This window comes from Typha angustifolia, chromosome 4 (assembly GCF_048772165.1).
Source record: "Typha angustifolia cultivar Huaian chromosome 4, ASM4877216v1, whole genome shotgun sequence".
Classification (NCBI taxonomy): Eukaryota; Viridiplantae; Streptophyta; class Magnoliopsida; order Poales; family Typhaceae; genus Typha; species Typha angustifolia.
Window position 1 is genome coordinate 8,506,853 of NC_133242.1, and position 24,869 is coordinate 8,531,721.

The 24,869-nt window shown below is 35.1% G+C and overlaps 1 protein-coding gene across 1 annotated transcript; it reads left to right on the forward strand.

Moving 5' to 3' along the window:
- The first annotated feature begins 1,573 nt into the window (after positions 1-1,573).
- On the forward strand, positions 1,574-20,426 carry LOC140758649 (protein trichome birefringence-like 13). Its single transcript, XM_073094890.1, has 6 exons — positions 1,574-2,195; positions 2,309-2,486; positions 3,506-3,646; positions 15,237-15,357; positions 16,165-16,299; positions 19,627-20,426. The coding sequence occupies exons 1-6, from the start codon at positions 1,820-1,822 to the stop codon at positions 19,879-19,881; spliced, it is 1,206 nt and encodes a 401-aa protein (XP_072950991.1). The 5' UTR covers positions 1,574-1,819; the 3' UTR covers positions 19,882-20,426.
- The last annotated feature ends 4,443 nt before the right edge of the window (positions 20,427-24,869 follow it).

Consider the following 24,869-nt stretch of genomic DNA (forward strand, 5'->3'; position numbering starts at 1 on the left):
CCGTCACCAAATGGCGACCCTATTTGATTGGCCAATGGTTTACTATTGGCCCAGACCAGCATAGCTTACCCTACTTCATGGAGCATCGTATGCACACCCCGGCATAACAACAATGGGTCACGAAACTCCTTGGGTATAACTACGAGCTAGTCTACAAAAAGGGAATCGAGAATCGAGGCGTCAATGCCCTTTTGCGCCAATCGGACGTAAGTGAGCTCGCTTCCTTTTCAACACCAACCTTCCCTTTATTTTTAGATCTGTGGAGAGCCAGTGTAGAGGATCGAGTCACGGAGGAGCTCGAGTCAGATATAATGGATCGCTTCCCCAATTTCATACCTTGAGGACAAGGTGGCAGCAACATGGTGGAATGATACGATTCGAATTTCACCAATATCGTCTCGAACATGGATACACCTTAGGGGTGTCTTTTCTTATTATTTTAGTGTTTTATTCAGAGAAAAATATGATTTCTATAGGTTGCGTTTGAACGTGGGTGGGTGCGTTCAAGCGTGTTTGCGAACGCTTGCAGGCGTTCACCAATATAGAGAATGCATTTGGTGCGTTCGATCCCATTCGACTGCGGTCGGCAGAAATCTATTATTTTTAGGGCTAATAATTATCATTTTTGAATTGTTTGATTAGCCTCTTAAGGTGTCGATGGAAACTAAAAAGAGAATAAGGAATGAATTAAGTTTTTGCCCTAATCATCTTCTTCTCCTTTTCTCTCGTTCCCCTATTCCTTGGCTCCGCCACCTCTAGCCTCTCTCGACTAGCTACTCACCCTAGTCCTTTAAAGACGGCCCACTCCTCCCCCTTCTTTAAATCTCTCCACTCTCGCCCTAATATTTTACTTTCATTCATAAATTCCTTTCACCACCACCTTACTCACCGGTGCCACCCCATTACCGCCGGCCTACCACCTCCATAATCCACCTAAGAACCCGTGTCTCCATCCACGGATCGAAAGAACGGACTCCCTGACGTTCGCCCACTTATCTATGATATCTCCGAATCCCGCCGTCCGATTCTCTTGAAATTAGATTCGTTCAAAAGCTCCTTTCCAGAGCTACGACCTATCAAAATTTCACATTAATCCGACCGCTATATATTCAGGAATCCTTTTCTAAAATTCCGTGCTAGATCCTGTCTAGATATAAAAACGGGATATATCAAATCTTAATCTAAGGGGATATCATATCACATTCCAAGTGCCAAACCACCGAATGTCAACACTTTTATAAAAGAATGAAATACTGAATTATTTAGCGTTTTACATCCTTTTACATTTTTGTAAAACGTAGAAAATTCCATTTGCCAAACTACTGAATTATTTAGCGTTTTTATAAAAGTATGAAATGCTGAACTGTAGCATTTTACATTTCATTTCTGTAATACATCTGAGTTCTTAGGCAGATAAAAAGCTTAACTACAATCACATTCGTGAAATGTTAACTAAAAGTGCATAAGTATTTCACTTTTCAGAGAAAATGCCTATCTAATCAGCATTTTTCTTTAAAAGGCAAAAAGCCAAATGCCAAACGATTTAGTGTTTTAAGTTGGATTACAGTTAATTTGACCTATTTTGGTAATACGTTTGAGCTGCAAACTATTTTCCTAAATTTATTTAGCAACGGTGCTATTTTGGTAAAATTAAAGAAAAAAAACTCTGCAACTTCGCACCACCTCCGCACGCCGGCACGGCGCTCCACCTCGAGCCCTCGTTTCGACTCTTTCCTCCACAATCCTACACCAACTCTCCTCGTTGATCCGTTTTCCCCCTCCACTCCGTCCACCGTGGTCTTGGAGTTGCCCACCGTCCATGGCGGTGGGAGGCACCTCACGGAGGCGCTTCCCCTCCACTATCTCGTATTTGTTTCCTCTTCTCTGCCTCGCTCTTCTCTGTCTCGTCTTCTCCATCTCACGAACCTCCTCCCCTTCGACTGGTAATCCCAGCAGCCGGTTCGCGGCTCCGAGCTCGTGCGACTACTCTGATGGCACCTGGATCCGGGACCCGGATTCCGTCATCCCCCGGTACGATCACACCTGCAAGGAGATCTTCAAGGGTTGGAACTGCATCGCTGGCAACAAATCGAACGGCGAGGATCTCGTCCGGTGGCGGTGGAAGCCCTCACGTTGTCACCTCCCTCGTTTTGATCCCATTCTCTTTCTTCAACGCTATAAGAACACCAATATTGGTAATTCTTTTTTTCTACTGTAAAGGATTGCATTTTTCTGATGAAAGTATTCCAGTCTGATTAATGTTGTTTTCATTTTGATGGAAAATTTGTAATTTTGATGTTTGGTGTAGGATTTGTGGGTGATTCGCTGAACAGGAATATGTTTGTGTCCCTGGTTTGCATGCTGAGAGGAGCAAGTGGTGATGTGAAGAAGTGGCGCCCGGTAGGAGCGGACCGGGGTTTCACCTTTCTGCGCTACAACCTCACGGTGGCATACCATCGGACCAACCTCTTGGTACGCTATGGTAGGTAAGAAGTGAGATTGGAAATAGTTTATTAGTTTCCAACAAAATCTTTTTCCTTGAACTAACATGGAGAAGCTTGTTAAATTCACCAAATGTTATGCTGAATGATCTGCATTCTGAGTTATGCATACCTTCGCTTCATATTTTGCTTAGTTTTTCTTTGAATTCATCTTCACTATAAACTTTTGACTAACAAATGTTTTCAAAGTTGAAATGGTTAAAGAGCTGAAGGAAGACTTTTTGGGATGGGATCTTGCTTCACATAACCTTACTGATTTATTGTGTAGAAGCAAGTTTAAGATGATCTAATTTGTGAATCTACTTGCTGCCTTCTACTTATGGTTGTGAAACATCAACTACTACTAGTAGCCGTTTGATACAATCAGTTTTACGAATATTCACTTTATAGTTCTTTTCTTCACATATATGTGTATACCCTTGGCTAAAATGCTCTTGTCATATGCTATTCTTTTTAGGTCGTTATAATTTTAACTATTAATGAAAGAAATAATCTCAAAGAGAAGGTCATTTTAGTTGGTATAATGTTAGAATTTAAGGAGGGCATATGTACTGGCATATTAATGTCAACTAATGGTAGGTGGTCTTTTGGCAACCATATTTTTGCAAAGGGAGAGCCAATTTGCAATGAGATCAGCTTAAAGTTTTCTTAGTAAACAGATTAGGTAGGCAGCCATTGACAATTCAAAAAGTCATTTTTTTTTTATTTTTTAGTCATGTTGAGTTAATTACATCCTATTTAAACATATATAATATCCAAATAATAAGTGTTGCCTTCTTTTCGTCTCTTCAGAAAGGGTAAACTGATCTCTTGAATTTATTCTGTCATGCTTTTCCTTTAAGTTGTTTGTTACTGCAGTTGAGTCTGTGTAAGTAAGGTTATGCTTGCATGACTTCAGTCCATCTGTAGGAGCCTCATTCTGCTATGGAAGTATGGCCTATAACCAGATTTTATTTCCTTTATTAGTTTAATGTAGTTTTAAGCTATATTGCTTATATTTGTAGGTGGTCAGCAAGTCCTAATGGAGGATCCTTGGAATCCCTTGGATACAAGCAAGGTTATAGAGTGGATGTTGACATTCCTGAACATACATGGGCTGAGGCGCCTAGCTTTCATCACATTCTTATATTTAATACAGGACATTGGTAATCATCTTATCTTTGTGGATCTGTTACAATTCTCTATTTCCTTGTCCTAAATATTATCTAAGATTTTGCTAGGAAAATAAATCATGCATTGTACTCAAATCCTTTTGAGTTAGTCATGTCCTTCAATGATGATTCTATAATGTCATGACGAATGAAATATGGAAATTTTGTGCAGATAATATCTAATATTTTTCTTAGAAATCAGCATAAAATGTTGGCAATATACTGATGTGAAACAAATGGATCATTAGGATTTTAGGAACGATGATGATGAAAGAAAGAGAAAAATAATGGAGTTTCACATCTCTATTCTCAATTAGAGTTTCACACCCAAAACTCATATTGGAGATCCCAAAAATATTCTATTTCTTCATTAACACCCGATTGAGTAAACAGTTGGCCTATTTATAGACTTTATAAATGACAATAAGTAAATAACACTCTAAACAATTGTGAAAAAGCAAATATAATCCTAAACACCATAAATAGCAAATGTATAATAAAAATACTTGACTTAAGACTAATTTCCTGAAGGAGGAACTGCACTGATACATGCACCTGTGTAATATGTCAGTGATATCCGCATTATACTCTCTGAGTGGGAGAGAGCCCGATTCTGTCGAGTATGTCCTCTGCAGCCTTTAGGTTGCTCCAGTCTTACAGTTTTTTGGCATTCCAAGTCACTTTGATTAAGCCAAATATCATCAGATTTAGGGATAGGCTTCACACCTCCACCCTCAAGCAAGGGTTTTACACCCAAGTTTTTCTAATGATAAGATTTATCCTTAGTGACTTCGAACAGTGGACTGAGACTTTTCTCATACTTCTCTAGTCGATCGGGCTCTTACCGTTCTCAGTCAAACCAAGTATCATCATGCTTAGGGATAGGTTTCACACCTTCACCCTCAAGCTAGGGTTTCATACCCAAATCTTCATGATGTCAAGGCTTGTCTTTAGTCTTAGAAATGACACCGATCATAGGGACGAGAGAAGAAGTCGATGCGGACGCGACAGTGATGGATATAGGTTGGCGGCTGCAAGCAGGCGACGGTAGGCGGCGGAGCTCGGAGAAGATGGCATTGGCAATGGCGGAGAGTGGGGTTGGCGATGTTGGCGTAGGTGGAGAGCGACACTGGTGATGACGGCATCAGTGGAGAGCACTACTGTTGGTGACAACGTCGGTGGAGAAGTTGCTGGTTATGAGGAGTCTAGTAAAGAAAGGAATTGGGGAATTGGGGTAGGGCTCAGTGTGAGGTGAGAGGAGATTGGGGATGAAGATGGCTAACGGGTTGAGGGGTTAGATTAATAGGTTTTTGGCTTTTGGATTAACGGGTTTTGGGTTTAATGGGGTTAGATTGGGTTGGAAGTATTTGGGTTAATAGGTGTGAGTGAGTTTGGGTTGGGTGGGTAATGGGTTTGGGCTTGGAGCTGATTTCAATGGGTTGGTTTCAATTTAGGGAGGGAAAATTTTAAAAATTGGGAATATTGGAGGGAGAAGAAAAGAAAAGAAAAAGGCAGTTTGGTAGAGGTTTAGAAAAGGTAGGATTTGTTGGGATGTTGAGAAGAAAAAGAAAATTTGGTAGGAAGTTTAGGGAAAGAAGGAATTTGTTGGAATTCTAATAGAAATTAAGAGCCAAAAATTAAAATTTCGCGAATTGGGAATATTGGTGGGAGAAGAAAAGAAAAGAAAAAGGCAGTTTAGTAGAGGTTTAGAAAAGGTAGGATTTGTTGGGATGTTGAGAAGAAAAAGAAAATTTGGTAGGAAGTTTAGGGAAAGAAGGAATTTGTTGGGATTCTATGGCAAGGAAAAATGTTGATTACTTGATTTAGGTGACGATGGACTATTGGATGATGCACGAACACTCCACGTTTGGTTGGATCTTGCTTCGTAATTCTGGAATGATGACTGATTCTTCTCGTTCCTCTACAACGGCGATCTTCTCATGGGATAACGATTTGATATTCGTGATGCAAGTGTCGAATGAAGGACAAGTGTAGAGCGACATAGAACTTGGAAGGCGGGCCATTTATATACGGTGGAATTGGTGATAAAAGTTGGGGAAGATGGGTAGCACAGTAAAATTAATGGGCGATGGAGACAGAAAATATGGTTTAGAGAAAATTTGAATTCTAAAAAACTATTGCTCTGATACCAAAACGATGTGAAACAAATAAATCATTAGGATTTTAGGAACGATGATGGTGAAAGAAAGAGAAAAAGAATGGGGTTTCACACCTCCATTATCAATTAGGGTTTCACACCCAAAACTCACATTGGAGATCTCAAAATTTTTTTATTTCATCATTAACCCCAGATTGAGTAAACAGTTGGCCTATTTATAGACCTTACAAATGACAATAAGCAAATAACACTCTAAACAATTGCGAAAAAGTAAATATAACCCTAAACACCATAAATAGCAAATGTATAATAAAAATACTTGACTTAAGACTAATTTTCTGAAGAAGGAACTGCACTGATACATGCGTCTGTATAATATGTCAGTGATGCGGACATCACATACCTTTGGATTTTGGGCAGATTTTCATGTCATTACTTTTTGGCCGTTCATTGTCTTTTCATGAAATTTTTTAGTGCATATCTTTTCATGACTTGATCAGATTTTGTGGATTTTATTGTATTTGATTGACTTTCATTGACATATCCCTTTATCAAGATCTTTTTGTTTTACTTGTTATCTTTTTTTAGGTTAGTTTCCTTATTGATGTGTCTCTTTTCAATTTCTTATTTTCATAAAATACAAAAGAAATCTGAAAAATTAAAAATACTATAAAGATTTTTATGGAAACTTACTTTTTTCAGTCACATTGATTACTTTCATATTTGATCATTATACTTTCATTGAATAATTTATATATTATTCTCATAGGTTGATTTTGCATGCCCGTTTAAAAGCATTTGATTTGGAGAGCATGCATGGTAAGTTTAAAATTCATTCAAATTATCCTCAAATTTTAGTAGGTTGTATAATGTTAATATTTTATCATACTAGATTGACCAATACCTTGCTGTAATTGCATGATAGAGAAAATGATTAAAATTGCATTGGAAATAGGTACCTTGAAGGATAAGAGTGAAAGCCACTTTGACATGAGCATTAAAGAAAATCTTGATTCATTGTGGCTTTACAAAGTGAAGAAAAAGTAGAAAAGAAAATTCTTTTGAAAAAAAAAATATTTTACATGAAGCATGTTTTTTATAAGATTCAAGAAAAGGGTTACCTTACCTTGTAAGTGTGAAAACCATCATTGCAAATCTAAATTATCTTCATGCATATGTTATAGGTTTGTTTGACTTAGGGTGCTTATATGTCGACCTAGTTTGCATATTAGTGTACGATAGGATCCTTTTTGAATTTAGTATTTAATATCATGCATAATAGGAAAATATTTGATCTCAAGATGCTTTGATTGATTTTGACATCTCTAATTGGCGTCTAATATATTTCTATTTGATTTAAAGTACTTTTGATTATATTTGAAAAGTACAAAATTGACAAAATTGGAAAGTTTGAGATTTATTGTTTTCGGATTTGATTGTCGATATTGGTTTTTGTGATGCGACATCAACTTCCAACTAGATTACTTGCTTTATTTGAATAATCATAATATTAGCCTAATGTGAGGGGGATGTTCGCACCATCTATTTTTTCCTAGTAATTCTAGCTTGACATAAGAGTATCAAAACAACGAAAACTATAGGAAAGGAAACTAAATTAACAGTTAAGTCTTTTATATCACTAATTGGTTAAAACAGAATTACTAAGGTAAAGGGACCATGAACAAAGGCTCATAGCTTCATGATGAATAGAATTGCAAATAAAATAATAGTTAAACAATCTAACTCATCAATCAATTCAAGCTTCATTAAACTGGATTGTCATTATTAAAGATCAGGCGCATAACGTGTTTGCTTCATCACAAATTTCCAACGGACCTTGTACCAGCACAAATTTGATATCAAGATGTTAATAAAATATAAACAATGAGCACCATGAGATGTCCCAATAATTAATAGCAACGATTAAAATCTTGGGATATTAAAAAATAACTTAACCATCACATTGTTAGCCCCATAATGAAATAGGGTAGCATTCACTAATAAACGTGTTTCAACTATTGTTATCTTTCAAACAATGCTGGGACAAGGTCTATAGAACAATCTGAGATGCATGTAAAAAAAGAAAAGCAGTATTATGAACAAGAGTTAAAGATAACCTAATCTTCTGAATATAGGTAAACATAGCCATTTAATTTGGAAAATAATATTATTAAAACTGCAGAAGTCAATCTAAATAAATGTAGTTGTAAATAGTGTATATAATGCGGACATCAATGACATATTACACAGGTGCATGTATTAGTGCAGTTCCTCCTTTAGGAAATTAGTTTTAAGTCAAGTATTTTTATTATACATTTGCTATTTATGGTGTTTAGGGTTATATTTGCTTTTTTGCAATTGTTTAGGGTGTTATTTGCTTATTGTCATTTGTAAGGTCTATAAATAGGCCAACTGTTTACTCAATCGGGGGTTAATGAAGAAATATAATTATTTTGAGATCTCCAATGTGAGTTTGGGTGTGAAACCCTAATTGAGAATGGAGGTGTGAAACCCCATTCTTTTTCTCTTTCTTTCACCATCACCGTTCCTAGAATCCTAACAATTTATTTCACATCATTTTGGTATCAGAGCAATAGTTTTTTAGAATTCAAATTTTCTCCAAACCATATTTTCTATCTCCATCGCCCATTAATTTTTCCATGCTACCCATCTTCCCCAACCTTTATCACCAATTCCACTGTATATAGATGGCCCGCCTTCCAAGTTCTATGTCGCTCTACATTTGTCCTTCATTCGACACTTACATCACGAATGTCAAATCATTATTGCATGAGAAGATTGCCGTTGTAGAGGAACAAGAAGAATCAGTCATCATTCCGCAATTGCGAAGCAAGATTCAACCAAACGTGGAGTGTTCGGGTATCATCTAATAGTCCATCATCACCTAAATCAAGTAATCAACCTTTTTCCTTGCTATAGAATCCCAATAAATTTCTTCTTTCCCTAAATTTCCTACCAAATTTTCTTTTTTTTTTCTCAACATCCCAACAAATCCCACCTTTCCTAAACCTCTACCTAACTACCTATTTTTTTTATTTTCTTCTCCCTACAATATTCCCAATTTGTGAAATTTTCATTTTTGGCTCTTCATTTCCGTTAGAATTCCAACAAATTCATTAAGGATAACTTTTATCATTAGAAAAACTTGGGTGTGAAACCCTTGCTTGAGGGTGGAGGTGTGAAACCTATCCCTGAATCTGATGATATTTGGCTTAATCGAAGTACCTTGGGATGCTAGGAAACTGTGAGATTGGAGCAACCTGAAGGCTGCAGGGGACATACTCGACAGAGTTGAGTTATCTCCCACTCGGAGAGTATGATGCGGACATCACTGATATATTACAAAGGTGCATGTATCAGTGCAGTTTCTCGTTTAGGAAATTAGCCTTAAATCAAGTATTTTTATTATACATTTGCTATTTATGGTGTTTAGAGTTATATTTGCTTTTTCGCAATTGTTTAGGGTGTTATTTGTTTATTATCATTTGTAAGGTCTATAAATAGGCCAATTGTTTACTTAATCGGGTGTTAATGAAGAAATCGAATTTTTTTGAGATCTCCAATATGAGTTTTGGGTGTGAAACTCTAATTGACAATGGAGGTGTGAAACCCCATTCTTTTTCTTTATCCTTCACCATCATCGTTCCTAGAATCCTAACGATCCATTTGTTTCACATTAGTATGAATTAAAAATATTCAATCAACTCCCCCTAGCTAATGCACCTTATGGAATTATTCATATGCGCAAACCCTTAGTGAAGTCTGAAACTCGAACCTTTGGACATCTAGAGGCGTGGTAAATAAATCCACCAATTGTAATTCAATAGAGATGTGGTCCAAAGAAATTGCGTTCTCTTCAACCAATACACGTCGTGCAGACAACGCCTGCCTCAGCCTGTGCGAGAAAAAACTAGCCCATGGGCCCATTTTTGGGCCCTTGGCCGAGGCCTCCAAAATGTAACGCTCCACAGACCTTTTGAAGCCCTGAGTAGGAGGTGGAACCATTCTGCATGCTTAATAGGCATGCGACGGCGGGCATAGGTTAATCTGTGGAAATATTATTGATCTGATCAATTGGACTAGAAGACACATCATCTATAATAACATTAGAAGATTCCATAATAGTAGAATTATGAGAATTGAAAACACGATTTGCCTTGCTTGTTGTTGAGTATTTGAGGAAAGTTCCTTTGTGGCTCTTTGAATCAAACTTCCCCAAATTTTCATGATTTCTTAGAATGTAATGTTTGTTGTCAAATACTCTAAAAGTATTTCAAATTTGGTTTCCTTCCCCTCCAGATTTCGTATGGCGCTTCCTTTGATCCGGGCCTGAGATATGCAGGATTAATTACATGAATAGTAGTGTTGACTATTTCAGCCCAAAACCGTTGAGAAATCTTTTTGGCATATAGCATAAGCATGACTCCTGCCATCTCCTATATAACCCAATTCGTCCTTTCTACGATGCCATTTTGCTAAGAAGTCTTTGGTGCTGAAATTCATGTTTGATCCCTAGAGAATTGTGGAAGTTTGAATTTTTGACATTCTTGAAAACTCGTCCATGATCGGATTTGATCTTGACAATCTTGGTGCTCTGTTCATTTTGTATCTACAAACAAATAGTTTAAAAAACTTCCAATGCATCAGATTTTTCACGTAAGAAAGTAACCTAAGAATAATGAGAATAGTCATCTACCATAAAAAAGATGTAACGTTTACCTCCAAGGTTTTCAGTTATAGTCGGACCCATCAAATCCATGTGCAATAATTCAAGAGGTCGAGTGGTACCTACCATATCATTTTTCTTGTGTTAAATTTTTACTTGTTTCCCAAGTTGACATGGTTCGAAAATTATTTTCTCAATAATTTTCAGTTTTTGAAATTCCACAGATGATCTCATATTTGACCAGTTTGCCTAAGTTTCACATGTGAACATATACAAGTCGTTGATACCATAGTTCAGTTTCATCATGAACAGTAGAGTGACACCTAATTTGAAAGGAAATAAATCATAACAATTATTTGTAGTGCGACTACCATGAAAAATAGATTTACCTTTTGCATCTAAGATGATGCATTTTTCTTTAGAAAAGTGAACGACATGATGAGTTTCACAAATTTGACTGATATTGGGAAGATTTTCTTTTAGCCTATCGACCGAAACAGATCGGGATCGGCTGGTTTCGGCTTGCAGCAGTAGCAGAGGGTGCTGCAGCAAACAGCAGCTGCTGTGACAGCAGCTAGCTGCAGCAGCTGTCAGAGAGAGAAAGAGAGAGAGAGAGATTAAAAAAAAAAGAGGGTGAGAGAGAGAGAGAAAAAGGAAGAGAGTGAGGGAGAGGGAAAGATAAAAAAAAAAGAGGGTGAGAAAGAGAGAGAGAAAGATAGGAAAAAAAAAGTATGGGAGAGGATGGATATTTCAGACTAACAGTTAGAGGGATAGGAAAGAAGAGAGGGAGGAAGAGAGATTTTTATTTTTTAGGCTTTATATGTGAGTAATTATTATTTCTTATTTTCTTATAATTTTTTCTAAATTTTTAGAAATTTCTCAACATTTTTAATAATATTTAGAATTTTATTTAATTAAAATAGTCCGATCTGATACAGGCGGCCGATACGGCCGATACGTATTGTTTTTCTGGACGACCGATCTCGATCCCGATACCGATTTTTGGAACCTTGCATACAAGACATCTAGTTTAGATAAAGCAGGAGATATTATGGTGCCTTTTTCTAACCACCTTTGATGAATTACCATCTTTGAAAGTAACAATCCCACCATTGTAGCTCAATTTTGGAAAATGAAGTTTTATCTACTAACATATGCCTAGAACACTCACTATCTAGATACCACGGCTTTGTTCAAGGCATTGAAGATAGTGTGAAAATTTAAATTTAAATCTGATTTGCTTACCCAAATGACATTACCTATTTTGACTCCTTTCCGACCTTGATGGGATTTGTATACTTGTGGAGGTAGCAGGTGCCTATTATATGTAAGGATTTTTATCATTTAGCAATCATGCAACTGCTAAATTAGCAGCAGTATTATCACTCACAACTTGAAGAGTATTCTTCTCTCTCACTTTCTTGATACTATCAAGAACAATATTATGGATGTATTCATCTGTATGAGTCTTTAGAGCTATCAACAAAATGTAGAAAGGTAACCCCTAGCTGACAACTAACACATAAATTCATAATGCTTCTTCTTTTCTGATCTGTCTAAGTGTCGGTCAAAATTGAGCACTCATTTTTTTTATGCCACTCTGTGATTCTCAAAATCATCATTTGTTTTAGCTACTTGCTTCTTCAAAAGTGTCTCACACAATTCATGCATAGAAATTGTATTATATCCTGGGCTATATTGACCAACTGTTCCATCAATATATAAAATGTTTTATGATTAATGACATTAAAAGAGCTGCCACATTTGTAAACCTAGTAAGCTAAGTAGTCGTTCACTTTATCTCTTTCCTCCTTTACAAAGGAATCTTTTATGTCGCTTGTACCATCTTTCCCACTCTCTAACTACAACTTTTGGATCAATAGAGGTGAATTTATCTATAGGACTTCTACTCCTTAATCTTTTCCTTCCAACATCTAAAATTTTTAAATTTTCATTCTCTCTAAATATGTTGCTTCTACCCTTAATTTTGTTGCATTTCTTGATTTTTTTTTCTTTTTCTTTTGATTCTCTTCTAGATGATCCTTAATTTTTTTTGGTCTCATCACTAGCTTTTGGACAAGGCATAACATCACCAATAATATGAGCAATATACTTTTGAATCTACTAATTTTTTCCTTAGTAACTTTCCTATAGAATCTACATTTCACTGTGTTGGCATCATTTTTATTAGGAAGGTATTTGTATTTTCACCTTGGATTATTAGAGCCAATATATACAAAATATTCAGATGATGTAGATCTAGCCACAGATGCTATTTGAGATGAATTAGTGGTCATATCTGATTATTTGTACTCTGTATATAAAATTGAGTCTATTGGGCAATTCACAAACTAATTAGCAAGTAATTGATTAATTCACAAACTAACTAGCATATGCATATCAGTGAAAGAAGAACGGTATCTACATTTCAAAGTTAAAGAATCAAGATTCAAGACAACGAAAGAATTAGTGAATTATAGATAATATTAATTAATTTCTCTAGCAAACTAATTAGCAATTGATTTTTCTAGCATAACAAGTTAACAAGTTAACACTAATTACTAATTATAAAACTAATACAACAAATTCGTCAGGACAGCCCGAGACTTTGAGACTCCGAGTGTTCGACAGTGAAAGAATTCAAAGAAATCAACATTTAAATTTACTAACATTGTTCTTCTCTCGCAATTAGCAAATTTATTAGAGCAATAATTATTATTCATTAATCAATTACCACTAAGAAATCAGGAAATTGTGAAAGAAAAGAAGCAGACAGAGAAGCAAAGCATGCTTCCCTGCTTCCCTGCTTCTTTGGTTAATTAATCAAACCCTTTCACTGATACAGTAATTAAGTGTTAATTACTGTAGCAGTGAAGAAACTAGGGAGCAAAGAAATCCGTCGGTGAAAAGGAGAAAGAGAAGAAAAAAAAGAAAAAAACCTTGTTGGTCTTTCACTCTTGGCAGCTAAACTGGGAGGTGGCTACTGAGAGTGAAAAGGGAAGAAAGAGAAGAAGAAAAGAGAGGCACCTCGCTCGCCACTGCCAGTTGGTTATACTCACTTGTCATTGTTGACTTTCGTTGCCACTCTGAGATGATCGAGAGGAGGGAGATGATCGAGGGAGGTCGAGGGAGGGAGACAATCGAAAGGGTAAGTTTTTAGGGCTCAGATCAAGAATGAGGAGAGAAAAATGATTGTGTTAGTTTGTTTAGATGGTTAACGAGTTAACAAATAGTGAAGATCTGACCCGATGTCCAAATCCATTACTATAGCGGGCTGATTTGCAAAAACATTTAACGGGCCACTTGGCCTGTCATGTGACTTGGTGGTTTGCTAAGTTTGCCTAGGCAACCTGGCCACCATTCTTGTTGACAGGGCGGTCGACGTGCTTCCCCGCTAAGGCGGTCGCTTTTTGTAACGCTCTTCATTATTGTTTTACAGTAGTAATTTACGAGTATAAAAAATTTGTCAAATTTAAGTAAAAATTTATCATAGTTTTTTAGTGAGTTTTTATTTTTTCAGTTTTTAGACTTCATATATAACTAATTTTTATTTTCTTACATATATAACTAATTTTTATTTTCTTACATATATAACTAATTTTTATTTTCTTACTTTTTTGTTATATTTTCTAAATTTTTAGAAATTTTCCTGTATTTTTTAATAATATTTAGAATTTTATGTAATTAAAAATAGTCCGATCTGATACAAGCAGTCAAGACGACCAATATAATCGATATTCCGGTACGGTTTTTTTTTTCTAACGGTCGATCCTGATATCAAGTTTTGAAACCTTGATAGAGATAGCCTGTGTTAGGTAGCTTGATAGCCAACATAAAACTTTTGTCAAGAAATTTTTTGAAAGGGACACTAGTACAATTCAGATGATTGAAGGATCTCCACTTTAATATAATGGAAGATTTGTATATAGATATAAATATCTATATCAGTTGCATTATGTTTTCATGAGCCTTGATGGACTTGACTTAAACATATGCAACCAACAAATATTCTAGTTAGGCTTTAGTCATGCATATGCAAATGAAGCTGAGGTCTGACACTAGTGCTGTGTCAGTAGAAGGCAAATGTAGAATGAAAAACATGAAATAATAGATGACAACATTTGATGTATGCTACAATAATGATTCTTGATTTTCTTACATCATTTTCAACAAAATAGGACAAAAAACTTCATTGTGACATGCCACTTGAGTAAAAAAGTTGTAGGTCAAGATGAATTTGCCTTCATAGGACCACTAAAGTAGTTCTTTACTTGGCTGTGAGTTAAAACCAAAATGGATTTCTAGGATACTTAGCTAACGTCTTTCGTGGTTTCTATTAAAGATTATCCTTTTGGTTTAGGTTGGATAGGATTCTATGTTTCATCAATTTAAGTGTGTAACCAATTGCTAGGTTAGAAGTTATGATTCCAGTACTGAAGAAGCTTTTGTGGATTTTAAAATCAATTTTCTGGTTGATCTTGTGAACTTAGTTTCTTTTAGAGTTGCTGCTGTGATACTTTATATATTGAAATGTGGCTAAGGTATTGGCAAGTATCATGATGGAGAATTATTCTAGGATGCTAAGTAACAAAGTTCTCTGAGTGACTTCACTTGTTTCTGGTTTCTGTTATCCAGTAAATTCTAATAGTTTACTTTCAAACCATACCTGTATTTTCTAGATTCTTCTGTTTCTGCTGTCTTTATGTGTTATTCCATTAGATTATACCTAGATGTATATTTCATATCCACTTTTTATCTTTCCTTGTTTGATAAATCAGGTGGTGGGCCCCTTCAAAATTTGATCCAGTCCAGTCGCCAATGCTTTTCTTTGAAAAGGGCATGCCAGTGATACCTCCATTACCCCCAGAACGTGGCATGGATTTGTCTTTAAAGCACATGGTATGGTTGCAAGTTTTTTTCAGATTCTATAATCAAATGATTGTTGATCCATTATTTTCCTGCTAATGAGTTTATGTCGAGTAAAACCTGAGAAATTTAACTTTGATGTAGTAATTTTCTTACATGTGTAACTTCTTTTTGAAGAACTAGTGTAATTGTAAATGCTAACTATATGCTTGATTCATATAGACATGTATTAGGAGATCTTTGGATTTTTAGAAGTAATATTTAAATTGTTGAGTGTGATCCTCTAGGTGAAATTCTGATAAAATTATTTATATATATAATATTTATGTGAAATGCTTCTATTTCCTGAAAAATGGAGTTTATCCTACCTATGACATATTCATGAAGTATGCAGCCTTCTTCTAATAAACGTAGCTAGGATAACAAAATTTGGGAGGCCCAAAAGCTTCTTTTATGGCCAGCTAGTTGATAGAACAAACAAAGGGTAGAACTAAAGCCTCTAATCTGCTTTGCATAGTTGACCAATAATATTACATTTATTCATAAAGGGTAAATGTATCACTGGTGACTGATGTTCAATTGATAGGACTTAACAAACTTTGAAAGTGTTATGTTACAAAAGATGGTGTCATGTCATATTAAAATGTCTCAACACTTGGAAATAAACTCAAATAGCACTTGAAGAAGTTTACTGGGGGACAACACTTCCTAAATGTTCATAGAGGTGTCACTCCCAAAAAAGAGTTATATTAGTATATATATATATATACACACATATTTGCATATATGTATATATCTTCTTCCTTTAAAAGATTCTTCTGAAGAGATATTTTTTAACAGATATTATACGTGGACAAAATGGTCAACACTAACACAATCAAGTTCTTCCGTACACAATCACCTCGGCACTTTGAAGGTGGTGATTGGAACGAAGGTGGTTCTTGCCGACGTATACAACCTTTGTTACCTGATCAGGTCTCCTTTTTCTTCTTTATATATCTTTGGCTCTGAACGTACTGTTATTATATCTATCTGAAACAACTGAACATGTTTTGGTTTGTAACTGTATTTTTTTTTTATCCTTTTTTTTGTGTATGCTGTGTTGCTACTTGAGCTTTCATAGAGTAATTGACTGATTTCTGTTCAATTTCATGGTATATTTCTTTACTGTTATTATTGATGTAGTTGATCAATAGCCAAATAGCAAAGAAACCTTGGTAAGAACTTTTACTTTTTAGCCAATTTGAAGGTGAGCTTTCTCAACATATCCAAACTGTACATGAAATATTTACCTCATATGGTTCCTTACTCAATTTATTCCAAAGTGACTGGATCCTTTCCTTCCTTCCAAAATCACTTTGAAGTAACCAATAGCTAGATGCCTATTGCATGGTATTTCACAGATGAATCAATTTGAAAAGGCCTAAAATCAGGGATTTGGTAAATAGGTAATGCTGATATATTACCTAATCAAAGAGCTATTGCTGTACTGATCAGAAGAAAGCAGAAAAGACCATTGTAGCTACCAGGTGGTGAAATCGATTTGGAATTTATTGATATTATCCAAAGGAGGCACTGTCTGTAATACTATTCGTATTTGGTACTGATACTGACACCTTCATAATTCTTTGAAGAATCAGTCTCACTAGTATAAGTAACAATTCTTGATCATCAACTTGAATGTTCTGGGGGAAAAGAGCAAACATTGATCAACCAAGACACATCAGTATGAAGAAAATCACAACTTGAAAATTCCAATGTTTTATTATGATATGAAATAAATAAAGCAATGCATTTTAACATCATTAATAGTTTAAGGTGAGGATAGTAAACTTCTGGTCTTGTCATTAAGTACAGAATTGATTAGACTAATAGACTAGTCCTGGTTGCCTTGTTGGTAGATCAGTTTTCATTGGTTGATCCTAAGTAGAATAACATTAATGAACTAGTAATATACAAGTAAATCCTTTCTATATTCATCGTCAGCTTACCAAATAGGTTTCAAATATGAAGACCAATAAACTAATAGTTGCAAGGGTCTTAGCGTTAAGGCAGTAATTACTTTGACCTCTTTAGCACTCTCTCATAGAAATCTTGTGTCCACTAATATGAGATGCACTTAAACCTCAGAAGGCAACGACGAATGTTTCCGATCATTGAACAAGACTAAAATTGTGATTAGTCTATTTTTTCTCAAATATAGTAGAATACTATCAGGTGTTGTTGAAGCGCTATGTTGGCAGTTCCTCCTGCCAGTAAACAAATCAATGCTCCTTTATAGATATCCCAAGGTTTTGCATGCTTTCACGTTCTCTGGCTTTGTTTTCCTTGACTAATCTTTGGTCACTCGCCTTGAACCAGATGTTGGTGGCTAGATTTTGTTTCTTGAAGGGATCTAACTGAAATATCAGAATGCTATATGTGATCCCATAACTATGATATATTCAGACTCAGACCTAACTAGTCGTCAGAGGGTAATAAGGGCATGGATGGCCGTGCCATCAGCACACCTCGTGCCGACCGGCACTTGTCGTACCAGTAATGGCACCGCACTTGGCACGGGGTGTGCCAGTGGCATGCCCCCATGCCGAAGTGTGCCGACCTGTGCCGAAGCATGCCAACCGGCACGAGTGCCGTGCTGGGCTGGCACGGCTGTATGCTATTTGGCAGGGCCCCGTGCCAGTCATTGTGCCACGTGGAGCTAATTAAAATTTTTTTTTTCATCAGTCATTACCAAATCAATTGATCAATTGCTTATTTAGAAGACTTAGATAAAATTGATGATAATGAAACTATCGATGATAATGATGATGGTGATGGTGATGGTGATGGTGATGGTGATGGTGATGGTGATGGTGATGGTGATAATAACGAGACTCAATCTGGTGGCGGTGATAATGGAGATGAGACATACGTCCTTGTACACAACCTTCGTAGAGAGGTATTTTTTTTTACATAGAACTTGAGTCTGTAGGTAGCAGAACATTAGGAGAGGTGCACCCACAAGATGATAAGAGTTTATTATAATTACTATCATATCAATCATACCCACTAGAGCCAGAACACCATTATTATACTCTATATTTATAATTTACATATACTTTTGGTGTGCATGTGCTGGTGCCATTCATTCCCATGCATATATAATATTCATATCATATCATAGGAGAATTACAATATTTCTATTTGTATGAAAGCTATTATATGTTCAATTATATTATGGAGTGTTCAATCATTAATATTAGTTTTAATGAATGTCTGCAGTCATAGTATGTGTTGAATATTATTTATATTTAACTGTTGCTTTATCTTTAATAAAATATATTATTTACAAAAATAATCTAAAGATAAAATATTATAATATAGGTTCTAAAATTTTAATACATATATTTAAACCAAAAACTAAAGATTGACATATTGAAGATCGAAAAATATCTTTAAATATCCTAAAAAGTTTATTAAAACGTAGAAGTGAGCCACTGGCACGGCGGGTGGTGCCGACGCGTGCCGACCAGCACGTGCCGTGCCGATGGTGGCATGGGACGGCATGTGCCACTGGCACGGCCATTGTTGAATAAGAAGGGTATGCTTAATTGTGTCAATAAACTACCAAATAGAACACAATGAGAGCTTTGCTAAGGTATGGGCCAATTAATGTTTCATTCTTAAGTGATTCATGCTTCGAAACAGAACTTTGGTTTTGATGATGCTCAGAAATCAGCTAGATATTAGCAATCATGGTGCCAACCTTGAGGTGGAAGAGGTGACTACCAAATATCCAACCCAGTAAGCCACTCTAGTTCTATTGCAATGCTGACTGTGCTGTGCAGCTGCCGCCTGTGGCATGTCCACTTGGTCCCTTCTATGAGCTATTCTTGATTAGGCCCTTGACTGTGGGATTCTGTGTCTGTTTTATTGGGTTCTCATGAACTCACATGATGTGTTATATTGTTAAACTCTTTCTGTTTATTGGCTACTGTTGTTCTGTTATCTAGTATCTGGTTGCTTATAAATTTTGTATTGATGTTTTTATTTCATTGCTAAAGCTAAGAACTTTATCGCATCTTTGTTCTTGGACTGATTGACGTTTTCTAATGTGAGTACATGAACAGTAATTCAGCTTTCTTATATTATATTTAACCTGCTAATTTCACTTGTTTTTTTTAATTACTAATTAGTCCTAGTTCCATTTCATTGTCAACATAACCTTTTTAAAATTCATCAATGCAGGAATAGTTTCCTGCTTCTATTTGCATATTCCAGTGCTTTAAGGTTAATTTTTTTACATGAAACATTATTTAGGTAAACAAACTTTTTGCTTTGGAGAATAATGGGACAAACATGGAGACACGCTCAGTGAACCAGCATTTGTTCAAGGCCCTCAATGGATCAAGCTTCCATGTACTGGACATCACCCACATGAGTGAGTTCAGAGCCGATGCTCATCCTTCGGTCACAGGTGGGAAAAAACATGAGGATTGCATGCATTGGTGCTTGCCTGGAATAACAGATACATGGAACGATCTACTAGTGGCAAATCTTGAGGAATTACTGTAGTTGCATTTTGGTTCACTCTGGTTCGAGTTAATTTGGTTCTTCACAACTTCTCGAAAAGTCTACTTGCTAACTTGTCGAGATGCTCAGTAAGTTGCCTCATTATTCAATCTCTTTGGTGTCACTAACTGATCCGGTGCTTGCGGCAAATATCTGGTACTACTACCTGGTATGTATAGTGAATTTTGTTGAGTACAGGATTCTCGGAGCTAACTCCAAGATTAATTGTTCTTTTGTAAATTTGAGCGCTTTGAGATTGGAGGGGTAAATGTTATTCTTTTCAACATTGTAACTACGGAATGATGGTTAACTGGAATTTTCAGGCCTCTATACGGACTCGTTCCCTAAGTTGTTCACAAGTCATACTACTTATTAGAGGTTTTATAGTCGCCTTTTGTGAATTCAAAAGGTATTGAGATGTTTATCTCGGGTATAGTGATTTATTGGTTTCCTTTTTTTTTTTAATGTCCATATTTAGGGGTCACTCGAATTCTCTCGTCCTGTCATAATTCTACTTCTATATGAAAAGCTATTACATTATTATTTGATAGTTGTTGGATGTTAAGATTACTTTTTCAAGGTAACAGAAGGAATTGTTGATGAATGTTTGTGATGTTTTATCCAGACCGAGACCCAGAGAGGCAGGTTGATATATATTATTACTTTTTCTTAATAAACCTAGAGATATACACATTTTAGATGATGCCCAATGCTGCTAGGTATAAATATATTCATCAAACAGTGCTTGTTCAGAATATACTCTAGGAAGTGATGTGTTTCAGAGTTAATTACGTCTCGAACTATCGCTCATTTTCACATAGAAATCTTCTTATTTATTGTTTATGATATTTTATTCTCAATTATATTTTCTTATCCGATAGAAAATGTTAAATGATCATCTTATCCACAATTTACTTTATTTCTTCCCTCTAAAATGAGGGTAAAATGATTCCTACCAGGCTTAAAATTGATCATATGACATCTTTTAGCAGAAATTAGGTTTTGTTTTCTTTTACCTGTATGCCCTTCAAATTTTTTTTATTTTCTTATATGTCCTTTAAACTTTATATATATATATATATATATATATATAACATATGTTATTTGTATAGATACTCACATAGTTACTTTTGAAGCTAAATTTGAATAATTTAATGGAAAAAAGACAAAAGTATCTTTAAATAAGAAAAAATTATAAAAAGTATAATAATGATAGTTTTGTTTTTTTATGTCTAAATTATTTAAATTATAGTTAGTCAACTTCGAGGGGTATTCATGCAAAAAATAAGAGTTTTAAAGGGTATATATACAAATATCGTGTGTTTTGTAGGATATATAATATCAAATTTAGAGGAGCAAACAAGCAAATATAAGATTTTTGAAGGGTATGCTTGCAAAAAGAAAAAATCTCAGAAAAATTTAATGAATAACTAATGAAAGAGAAAATTTGTAATTAGTCACAAGGAATAAATACCTCAGAGCATCTAAGTTTAATTATCCCTATCTTCTTAACGAACTTATTTAGTCCATAGATGTCATGTTCAGAGCAAACCATTGGAGAAGAAGTGGAAATTTACACTCAAATTCCACATCAATAGTATGAGGGACTGCAATTTTATAAAATCATCTTGTATCAGCTCACTGTCTTTCATATTAGTCCCTTAAGTCATCACGTGCGTAGCACGTGAGTTAGTTAGGGTCCAAGTTCAGTCAGTTAAGCAGAGAGAGTATGGATACGAGTTTATGTTGTAAAGCGAACAATCCTTTTCCTGTAATTACCACCATCTTCCGTAATATAGAAGCTCTCTCTTCTCAGCTTGAGGAAGAGGAAAAGCCAAAATCTAAGGTTAATTGTTCTCGTTAGTGGATCATAGGGGAATATTTTTGATATCAGATCATTAAAATTGGTACCAGAGCTGTCAATTATCCTTTGTGGCAACATTAGTAGAGCTGTCATGGAAGAATGAGCAGTGAATCAAAGATCTGGCCGAGTAGCTTCAATCCCATTCGAAATGAATGAAGTTGTTCATGGATCACCTCCATGCTCAGGTACGCTCTCATATTGAAGTCTTCTTTAAAAGGTTAAATGAGATGTAGGAGAAAGGAAATGAGGCAGATAATGGTGAAACTTTGGGAGTCCACCCTTACAGTTCATCCAAATCATCTACACAACCACATGCCAGTTGAGAAGAACTATCTGAACCTAGGGATATCGGTGGACCTGGTAGTGCCTTGAAAATTCCTAAGGTCAAGCTACCTCACTTAATGGGTGACAATTCAAGAGCATGGTGTAGGAGATGCAGGAGATTTTTTTGTATACACAGCTATTCCCGAGGAACGGCAGGTCCTCTATGCATCCATGTTTTTGGATGGCAAGGCTGAGTCTTGGTTTTAGGATTACCAACAGGGACAACACAAGCAGGATTGGGATAGATTTGAGTAGGACATACGTTTGCTATTTGATGACTTGGGATATGATAATGTAATAAGGGGAAAAAAACTTAAACGAGAGACCACGGTCACAACTTATCAAGAGAGATTTGAGGAGCTAAATTGTTAATGCTCATTAAGAACATATTTTTCACTGAAGAATACTTTATCCAGAGCTTCATTAGTGGTCTGAGAGATTATATTCAGCCAATGGTTCACATGTTCCATCCGCAGACTTTTCGCCAAGCTGTGTTCTTTGCTAAGATGTAAGAATATGTCATGGATTCGAGTAATTGAATGAAGAAAGTACCAACTATAATTCCACTTTCCTATCCCTGACCTTTATTGACTACTTATCACTCTCCAACAGTCATTAGCCTCTAATTTTACTACTAGCAATAATTCTAGTTCTGCTTCAATTGGTTGAGCACCTACTACTCTACTCTTCAATCTCCCTATTGTTAACCGATAGCAAGCAGCAATTCTTTCAAAGCCTAGCTCTAGAAGGGATAAGGGTCTTTGCTATAATTGTGATGAAGTCTATAGGAAAGAGCGTAGATGTGTACAACAATAATTGTATATGATTTACTTGGAATCTGACATACAAGAGAACGAAGAGAACCTGATTCAGTTATGGAGATATCTCTACTTGCCCTGGCTGGTCATAACTCTCCTCAAACCATTTGGCTTTAAGGGGGTGTTAAACAAAAGGAAAATCTACATACTATTGGATAGTAGAAGTACACATAGTTTCATAGATCCTTATAGTATTCGAGATAACAATTGCATTTCTTAGTGCATTCATCGTCTTTATGTCACTATAGTTATGGCCGTATTCTATTTGACTTTGAAGAGATAATTCCTAAATATCGACCAATAACTTTCCTGATAATTACGATACTTTTCCCAACACTTATAAAAATGCCTTTAATTATAGTGTCAACAATTCCTTTTGCTTATATTTATTATCGAAAGGTAACAAAGGTTTATTCATTGACATTTATAAACATCGTTGTATATATATATTCTATCATTTATATATTAGTTGGAAAAAAGAATTTAGGAACATTTATAAACATTGGGTTTTTAAATTATTTATTGACATTGGTAAATGTATTTAATGATATTATGTAAATTTCAAAAAGTTTATCATAGCTAACAATTATAAAACTATTATAGACATTTACAATCGCCGACAAATATAGTTTTGACAATTACAATTTCCTAAAAGGAATTGTAGAACATTGAAAATTATTAGCAAATATTATTAGCGACATTCTAATATATCCATAAATAGATTTTCTTAGCATTTAGAAATGTCAAAAAAATAGATATTTAGTGATATTATCGATATTAAATATTTACAACAAAATAAATTACAAACAATTTGTAAATTTTGACAGCAAACTTTTAAATTGGAGAAGCTGTGAACTAGTTTAAAAATTTACCAAAACCACCAATCAATTTTATACACAAAACATATATATAAGAAAAGTGAATTATTTTACCAAAATTATAAAAAAATAATGTATTTACTAGTAAGTCAACCCGGTAAGTCAATCATCTAAAATTAAAGAAGAAAATCAAATAATTGCATATTAATTCACCATTGTATATGACCATTTATTCATCATAAAGAAGTAAAAATAAAAATACAACATGCTTTGACTCGATCTTCTTAGATCTTGAATCGGCCAAGATCTACTTTATCTCATAATATGATTAATATAAAAATAATTAGTTGCAAATAATTAAATAGAATTAAACTAAAAGTTAAAGAAATATGAAAAATGTGAGAGAAGAAATTATGACATACAAGATGAGTAGAGATGTAATAGTTTGTCCAGCAACATCCCTCATTATCTCTATAGATCCAAGAGTGCGAATTAAATTTTCGGTAAGAGCCATCATCACCTCCAACAATTGTTTGTGTATTCTTACTAAATAAAATTCCACATGGACACAATGAAGTTTTGAAATATATATCAATATTTCTAGTCACATAATAAAATATCAAAATAAATGATAATATTTAGTCAAAAATAAGATTTTTTGAAATCACCTTATTCACACCAATGTGTTGCCCCCATTACCCTTTTTTTTGTGTTGAACATGTAGATTAATGAATGAGCATTTAATTTATAAAAAATTTTAATTGTTACGAATCAACTGAGTCGAACTGCAACAAGGGTCAGCTCTGATACAAAATTGTTATGAAACAGCCTAAGGGTACTTGGGCTACAAAATTGTTATGGACCAACTGAGTCGTACGACAACAAGAGTCATCTCTAATATAATATTGTTATGAACTAGCTTAGGGTACTTGAGCTCTGATACCAAATTATTGCGGGTTGATTAGAAGTAAACCACAACAAGGGAATTTTGGCTTCAATTAGGTGAATGATGATTGACGGAGAGGATGGAAGGTGGTGGATTTCTAGATAGAGTAAAATGGAGAGAGAGATGAGCGACGATGGTGGTGATGAAGAGAGATTAATTTACTTCTACTCATAGATTACGATAAATTTTTTTTTCTAATCTTAGGTTACTCTTATTCTTAC

Excerpts from the sequence above, each read along its gene's own strand:
- LOC140758649 (XM_073094890.1), top strand. The coding sequence starts at position 1,820 with ATGGCGGTGGGAGGCACCTCACGGAGGCGCTTCCCCTCCACTATCTCG. Across the intron at positions 2,487-3,505 it reads CTCTTGGTACGCTATGGTAG|GTGGTCAGCAAGTCCTAATG; the intron begins GTAAGAAGTGAG and ends TTATATTTGTAG. Across the intron at positions 3,647-15,236 it reads ATATTTAATACAGGACATTG|GTGGTGGGCCCCTTCAAAAT; the intron begins GTAATCATCTTA and ends TTGATAAATCAG.